We start from the raw sequence: 8776 nt of genomic DNA on the forward strand, positions 1-8776 counted from the left end.
TAAATTGATTGCTGGAAGTCACGAAATATAGTTCACATCTCTCAAGAAATAATTGTTCCGCTAGTTTTGATATTATAGTTGTAATGACAATAGGACGGTAGTTTCTATTGCTGGTTACATCTCCATTTTAATTTTTCAATAGAGAATAAAGTTTGAAAACTCGACAGGGATATATCCGCTGACAAATATGGATGAGATACACATAGACAGATGCACATTAATACACGAGTGAGCATACTTATGATTCTCAGCGCAGAGACCATCAGGGCCACGTGACCTTTGAGTTGGTAGCTTACCAATAAACTTCACAATATATGCAATAGGTACATAATTATCATTATTATTACAGTCAGATATGCAATTTTGAACTTTTGCTTTATATTGATAATTCTTCACGAAATTGAAGATAGCATCAAAATGATCGGCTCACATGTCCACAATTTCTGGTTCACCCGTAGTACACTCAACTGTGTAACACGTTTATTTTTGTAATAATATTTATCCAGAATGCATTGTACTTTTTATTTTGCAATAGAATCTGCTCTGAACGAAACCTTGTTTGGGTTTGCAAACATCTCGCCACGCCAAACACGCACAACATCGTCATTCCAGTCAGGGACTGGAACAAAACTAAACGTGGATTTAACTTTAAACGATCAATATATATACTACCCATACAAATACAAGACCAAAAAGAACTTTTATAATCTTAGTATGATTTAGATATTAGGGGCATACCAATTGAATTTCCGAGTGTGGGTGGAAGATTTGTCGAAAACAAACTGCAAGCTGTACATCGAGAAAAAACAATTTTAAATCCTGAATTATTATAGAAAGGAATACAACACTGTGACTTAGATAACTGACACGAGCTTTTAAACTCCTGTCCCAAATCGATGGTCTGTATTCTTCTTTATTATTTATTTATAGGGAAGAAATATATTAACTCCATATTCATCTTGAATTTTCAAGGTGAATGTTCCGGCAAAGCTGGAGGGAGGAATGTCCGAGCGGAACAACACCGTGCAGGCGGACGATGTCCATATTGGATTTTGCAAAGGATTGAATAGAAATTTGAACTATAGAGGGCGTTGGCGGGGGGTGGGGGGGGGGGTGTTACCTTTTCTATACAGCCCTGTGCTAACATCAATTGTAAACCTCTCACGTTAGTGTTTTTGACTCCGGTACACACTGCGAGTCTTTGCAGATAGCCTTCTGTATGTGTGTATGTGTATGTGTGTCCGTCTGTTCCACTGATATCTCAAGAACCATACATCGATTGTAAATGAAACTTGATGCATAGATGCTCTGGGCTGATGCGCAGCTTATCCGTGCTTATTAATTACCTAATTTGCATGATAATTTTACACACAATTTTTAGCTGTTCCATGACTGTTCCACTGATATTTAAAGAACCGCTCATTGGATTTTGATGGAATTTGATTCATAGATGCTCTCGGACAATGCGCAGACCTAATTAGTTTTGATTAAAAATCTGTACATAATAATTACCTTATTTGCACAATGATTAGTAATTAGAGTTTTTCACTGATATCTCAAGTACTAATCATCACATTACAATGAAACTTGATACATAGATGTCATAGGACAATGAACAGACCTGGTGAGTATTGGATTAATATTCGTGCATATTAATTACTTAAGTTGTATAATTAGTAAATCTTCAGCTTTTCGGCTGATGTTTCAACATTTCAACTTGGTACATGGATGCTCCATGTTTTGGGTTACAAATCTATGCATATTAATAATTTAATTTGCATATTGATTAGCACATTAATTAGCTTTTGATGAAACGTGGTACATAGATGCTCTGGGATAATACGCAAACCTGATTAGTTTGGGGTTGAAATCAATGTGATATAAGTACTGTTGCTAATAGGAACGTGCTACTTGTTCTATAATTTTGTCTGACAATATATTTGACCAAAATATCAAGTCATCATATATGGTCATTATTTCATGAATTATTTATAATTGTTAAAGCCATAGCTACTTGGAACCCTCCAGATCATTGTTTGCAGTTATATTTTTAAATGCTGTATTTGCTCTAATAGAATCACATGTGCTAACTTAATGACTCCAAGTTCTTCAGCTCACCTAGATTTTTTACTGTTTTTGGCTGTTTTATTATTTTTCATAGCACACAGTGGACACAAATATGCATCTATCTTGTCTACTATTTGTACTTAAAAAGTTTTGGGTGACTATAAAGCCTGGGTGTATTTTTTTTTTATTCTTCTTTTTTCGTATTTACGAAACTGTAATAGCGCCAGTGGCACTGAGAAGGTGTTCTTTTGTTTTATCGATCGTTCAATGCCAGACACTCATTTGCATAAATGGAGACAAGATTTACTTTAACCGTGTGCGGCAGGTGACGTAACATCAGTCACAAGTCACGGTGTCTTGGTCCTCTCTCGACTAATAACCACCTCAGAGGCTCCTGGATAATAAATAAATAGCAGTAAAAGGTGAGGTTTACGTCTCTCTCTGAACCAATGAACAAATCCCAGAACTTAAGTTCGACGGTAGTGTTTTAGTGACTTGTGATTGTATTAACAACATGTCCAATTTAACTCAAAGGTCGTTGTTTCTATTTCGTTTCTCCGTATTCTTCACTCCGCGTGGTGACTGTCGGGCGTCAATGACGTTCGTTAAAGAGAGTGTTCGACCCGCAGTGTGAATTACGTCACGTGGGACAGTAACATGGGACTCTGATGTCATGCCATTTATGATTAATTGGCAACATGTTTATTTTAACTTTCACTGAATAATGCGATTTATTATATAAATCAACGCTAATAATATGCAAATGAGCCGCCATGCTTTTTCAAAGTTCCGAGGGAGACTGACTGTAATATGTTAATTCGCTGAGGTTTTATTAGGCATTTTTCACTGATCAGTAGAATCTGCTACAGTCCACGTGGAAAATCAGTGAATTAATAACCACGTGTAAATGTGTAAAATTAAACACTAGTGAAATTAATAATTTTACAGTATTTTCAAAAGAATGTAAGTACAATGTTATCGGTAATTGTACTTCCTTTGTTTTCAGTGAAATATGCGGAATGTTATTGTTATTGTGGAGTTATGTTGTTTTTACGCCTTTGTCACCGGTAAGTAAATTACATTTTCATCGTGATATTTCAAAGAATAATATAATCACCGGACTGAAACGCCTCTGAATTTGATCGGGTACCAAGTCGCCCCTCTCTCATGGGTGTGAGATTGTTGCAAGAGCTCAGCATTGTTTGTGTAGTTCGAGTTTTTGGAGGGCACGCGATCCAGGACAAATTACAGTGTTCCTGCAAATATTCGAGTAGGAGTCCATGGTTTGGTTTGTCCTGCTTGAATGGTCTGATTTTACGTTTTAATTGCATGGTGATAAAAATATATTGTTGGCATATATCATATACGCATATGTTTAAACTAAGATAAGTAACTTCTGATATTTTCCCTTCCTTGATATTTCAGCCGATATGACCTCAGCGCCGATCACGGTAAAATTTAACGATAGTGCCTCTGAAGCAGTGACCTTGGATCAAGGTGCCTCTCAAGCGATGACCTCGGATCAAGGTGCCTCTGAAGCAGTGACCTCGGGTCAAGGTGCCTCTGAAGCAGTGACCTCGGGTCAAGGTGCCTCTGAAGCAATGACCTCGGGTCAAGGTGCCTCCAAAGCGGTGACCTCGGGTCAAGGTGCCTCTCAAGTGGTCATCTTGGATCTAAAAGCGTATCAGGCGGTGACCACAGGTCAAAATGCCTCTCAAGAGTTGACCTCTGCTCAAAATGCGTCTCAAACAAGTAAGTATGCGGCCATAGACTCTAGACGAAACCCTATGGTGTTGCATTTCAACAATTTAAGCGTCTTTTTCTAGATTTGTCATTTAATTTAAAGTAGACTGATTCCAGATTTATCGTATTTTTATAGTATTTTGCATTTACACAAGTCACGATGTGGTCTCCTATGAATTTTGATTCAGTGTTTGAGTTTCCAGTTCAGAGAAACCCATTCAAATTTCCCCAACTACGTACCTAGTATAAATAACAACATTGATAAAAATACTATCGAAAAATTGACTTCGTTGCGGTTTTATGAAATTTCCGAGGATCACACTAACTAATGTTTGTATCCCGTTTAATATTTAGCAGACTTTGGTACCACCGCAGAACCAGAACCAGAACCCACAGTTGGTAAGTCACCAACACTAGTAAAATACTCCCACGAATCTAATGTATGGTTAATAAAACGCGCTGCGCATGTGCAACATTTGTGTTGATAAACATAGATTTTCCCAGAATCCAATGCGCTCTTCAAATGGAAATCACAAGTATGATGTTTGACCTGGGCACGACTAGCACTGAATACCGCCGGTGACTCCTTCGATAACTTGTAATCGTCTAAATTACCTAATTAAAGCTTGGTAACGTCTCAGTTTGTACTCGTTGATCATCGCAACGGTCAAAATTGCCATCTTTGTTTATATATCTCGTGCATGCGTGGCGCGACGCCTACCGCCCTTCAGATTAAACCAAGTTTATTGAGAATCAAAGTCAGTTTGAACCCCTTTGTTTTTATCAAACCCAAATTTGCCTTGGTTTACCTGGCTTACAGAATTTTGATTTATCAACTGGCAGCAATTCTGGACTTGAGTTAAACCGGAATTGTCATTTTGAGGAGCTAGACATTCAAAGTTGCTTATAACATCATTGGTATGTATTATCACGAATTAAAACTTTAGCTGTCACGTGACATTTTGCGCCATGTTCTTCCCTAACAAAATAACACCAAAACACATGCTTAAAATCTTGTTCTTCAAAACCATCGAACACAATGACATAAAACTTAGTATTTATGTGTTAAGCACATTTAAAGTATGTAGTTTGGTGGCCATATTGGATTTTTCTAAACAGGAAGTAGTTTTCACTGGTGCATCAGTTATCCTATTTCTTCGAATTTTTTCCACGTTGCATCTCTCAACTGAACTTCTTCAGACAGCAAAAATAGTTAAGTCAGTCACGCGATTTCGCCGCCATCTTTGATTTTCTACGCAAAATTATCAAAAGATCAGCTTGATTTTTTTGTATAAAAAGCTTCAGCTTCTCAAGGACTAAAAAAAATTATGACAAAAGTATCCTGCAAAAAATCACATGTATATCAGTGGATATATATTAAAGGCATATTTAGCCTTTAAACCTGGACCTGACAAAGCTGCTCTACAGCTTTCATTGAGGATTGCTTTGTTGATATAAATTATACTTACAGTATGTAATCTTTAAGTTGTATTCCCATTTTTGACTACCGTGTGCGAAGCACAAAAGGGAGTCTTTGCAGTTACCCTGTCTGTATGTCTGTATGTCTGTATGTATGTATGTATGTCACTTTTTTTGTTCCATCGTTATCTCAAGAACCACTAATCAAATTTTGGTTAAAGTTGGTAAATAGATACTCTGGGATAATGCGCAGAGTTGATTAGGTTTTGGTAAAAATTTATGAATATTAATTACCTAATTTGCATGATAATTAGCTGATTTTTAGCTGTTTCAAGACTGTTCCACTGATATCTGAAGAACCATTAATTGGATTTTGATGAAATTTGGCACATGGATGCTCTGAACTAGTGCACAGATTTGATTAGTTTTGGGTAAAAATCTATGAATATTAATTACCTAATTTGCATGATAATTAACTGATTTTAAGCTGTTCCACTGATTTTTGAAGAACCACTCATTGGATTTCAATGAAACTTGGCACATGGATGCTCTGAACTAATGCGCAGATTTGATTAGTTTTGGGTAAAAATCTGTTAATATTATTAATTACCTAATTTACATAATGATTAATCAATTTTAAGGTTTTTCAACTGATATCTCAAGTACTAATCATAACATTTCAATAAAACTTGGTACATAGGTGTCATATGACACTGCACAGACCTGATAGTTTTTAGAGTAATATCAGTACATATTAAGTACCTAATTTGCATAATTAATTAATTTTCAGCTTTTGATATTTCGAGTAGTAATGATCACGTTTCAATGAAACTTGGTACATAGTTACTTGAGGACTGTGCAGAGACCTAATTAGTTTTTGGGTAAAATATTTGTGCATATTAATTACCTTATTAGCATAATTAGTTAATTTTCAGCTTTTCACCTGATATCTCAAGTACTAATCATCACATTTCAATGAGACTTGCGACATTTTTTCTAGGACTATGCAGAGACCTGATTAATTTTGGGATAAATAATTGTGCCTATTAATTACCTAATTTGCATAATTAGTTAATTTTTTGCTGTTCTATGGCTGTTGCACTGATGTCTAAAAACCACTCATTGGATTTCAATGAAACTTTTAAAGAGTACCCATCACATTTCAATGAACCTCAGACCATGCACCATATTAGTTTTTGGTAAATATTTATGCTTCTTAATCACCTAATTAACATAATTAATACTGATATCTCAAGTATTGATCATCGCATTTGAATAAAACTTGGTACATAAATGCTCTAGGACAATAGACAGCCTGATTAATTTTAGGTTAAAATCTGTTCATATTAATTCTCTAATTAGCATAATAATTAATAATTATTATATAAATATAATTATTTTTTTGGTTCTAATCACATTTCAATGAAACTTGGTACATTGTGCAGACCTTTAGTTTTACACTTATTTGCATAATTAGTTTTCAGCTATTCCATCAATATCTCAAGTATAAGTAATTTTGAATTAATTTTTAATGTGTCTCCAAAACTCTCAGCACACAGGAGTTCTTTCTAAGCTTTCTTTGATTTAACATCTCAGTACAGATTTCTTTATAACTGACACCTGTGGGCATCACAGGAGTTTCGATGGAGTTTAATACCTTAAGTTTAAAGCGCGGTAGTCGTCGCGCTGTGCATGTGTGAGATATATGGGTCTCATATAAACAAAGATGGCGACTTTGACTGTTGCGCAGATCAAAGAGTACGAACTGGGACGTTTCCAAGCTTTAAGTAATTTCGGTATCAGTGAATATAGAAGCGTGTGTTTAGCCGAAGAGTTTAATGACACCTGTTTGAATTGTTCTCTATAGTTAATGGTGCCGCACTTGTCGAAGTAAAAGAAGTGCTGTTGATTACTGGCTTGCTTGCAGCTATATTTTAGTTTTACCTATCGTTTTTTTGGTAAGTACTGTGGAACTATTAAAGTATTACATAGGGGGAAAATAACGCATATCCAGGCATTTCTGAAACTACCAATTCTTGTGGTGACAGTTGTGTCCTGTGTTACAGAAACACCAACAGGTTGCCATTATACACCCAGAGCCACTCGTGGCGACTGACTGTGGCATGTATCCCAACTTTATACTGTAACATGCATGGGAGAAACGAACACAAATTAGCGGAGAGGGATGTGTTTTAGTCGAGATAATGTGATGCAACACACTATAATTAAAGAAAAAATCACTCTTGTAATACATATTTATCAAACTTAATTTGTATTGATGCTCCCTCGTTTTCGGTCTTTTTAATCATGTTTACTTTCAGAGTATACACTGTAAGTGTAGATTTGAATATAGAGAAATGGCGACATTGAGATGAACTGTCACATTTTACAAGTTTGACAATGTTCTACTTTCATTGCAGCTATGGAGTGACAACTAATTGTGCATCATGCTGACGTCACTACACGAATATGAAGTTATTCCGTTGTCCTCACGATTTTTCAAGCTGTTTGCTGAAATTTCGAAACTAAACATTCGTGAAGTCAGAATGTTGATATGTTTATTTGAAGAAGAGAAGAAAAAAAACTTCGACTATTTTTACCCATGATCTTAATTTTATTGTATTTTTTTTAGAAATATTGCTTAATATTTATATAAGGGTACCGTTTTAAGTTATAATATGAACACAGTGACAAACTTGTGCATATCAGTCTGGTCATTCTGTACGTTTGCATTTGGCGTTTGACATAGTTGAATTTTTGTGTCGTGATTTGTGGCTGACTTTCGTTTATTGAAGTTTGTACTGCAGCAACGTTGTTGTGGAATGTATAGTTACACAGCCCCCTCCACCAGTGTTTACTAATCAGTTTCACAGTTGCTACTGGAAAGACTGTTCACCGTTTTAGTCCTATTGTTATGTGTTCGGGGAACGAGAACTTCGTCTCGCTTGGCTGATGTCGCTTCCATGTAGAGATACCAGATTCGACCCGAATGAATACACATTAGTTCATTACAGATAGTCCAGCTTTATTCACACAAGTAGTCAGCTGAGGCAACCCCTCGCTGTACCGTTCTCTCGTTCAAACTCTATCTCAAAAGTCTCTAAGGCGTGGCAGAGTAAACATGCGATCACCCAATCACTGCAGTCGTTGACACGATCACATGATTGCCAGAGATGTGTCTGACGGTTAAAGCCTTGCAAAGTTGCCACTACTAAATACAATAAGTAAACAATCTATTTATCAAATTCCTCATTTGGTCATGTGTGCACGTGTGGGGTGTTGTGGCTTGATTACTGTTGAAGTTCAAGATCACACAGAACAAAACACTTGATGCAAATTTAAAATATCCTACCATATAATTTTCAGGTCTATCAAGTCATGCCACCAGAGGGACAGTCCAGTTCTGTGACCCATCCGTGGGTCGGGGAGCAAGACTATTCCTGTTAAGATTCTAATTATAGTTTTTTCACATTTAAAAAAAAAATATTTTTTTAAATGATTTCCCTAATTTAATTTGTTGTAATTGTCCGATCACTATAGCCCAACG

General features: G+C 36.0%; 1 protein-coding gene across 2 annotated transcripts; it reads left to right on the top strand.

Annotated features, from left to right (window-relative positions):
- The first annotated feature begins 2383 nt into the window (after positions 1-2383).
- On the top strand, positions 2384-8039 carry LOC102804483 (uncharacterized). Of its 2 annotated transcripts, none has more exons than XM_006818709.3 (6): positions 2384-2489; positions 3074-3134; positions 3493-3819; positions 4165-4209; positions 7097-7187; positions 7650-8039. In XM_006818709.3, exons 2-5 carry the CDS (start codon positions 3080-3082, stop codon positions 7165-7167), a joined length of 498 nt encoding a protein of 165 aa, XP_006818772.2. In that variant the 5' UTR covers positions 2384-2489; positions 3074-3079; the 3' UTR covers positions 7168-7187; positions 7650-8039. The 2 variants fall into 2 exon arrangements, with proteins under 2 accessions (XP_006818772.2, XP_077866939.2); XM_078010813.2 differs by having other exon boundaries at positions 4168-4209.
- Positions 8040-8776: the final 737 nt, after the last annotated feature.

Source organism: Saccoglossus kowalevskii, chromosome 17 (assembly GCF_978046115.1).
Source record: "Saccoglossus kowalevskii chromosome 17, keSacKowa6.1, whole genome shotgun sequence".
Lineage (NCBI taxonomy): Eukaryota > Metazoa > Hemichordata > Enteropneusta > Harrimaniidae > Saccoglossus > Saccoglossus kowalevskii.

Excerpts from the sequence above, each read along its gene's own strand:
- LOC102804483 (XM_006818709.3), top strand. The coding sequence starts at position 3,080 with ATGCGGAATGTTATTGTTATTGTGGAGTTATGTTGTTTTTACGCCTTT. Across the intron at positions 3,135-3,492 it reads TTTTTACGCCTTTGTCACCG|CCGATATGACCTCAGCGCCG; the intron begins GTAAGTAAATTA and ends TTGATATTTCAG. Across the intron at positions 3,820-4,164 it reads TCAAAATGCGTCTCAAACAA|CAGACTTTGGTACCACCGCA; the intron begins GTAAGTATGCGG and ends TTTAATATTTAG.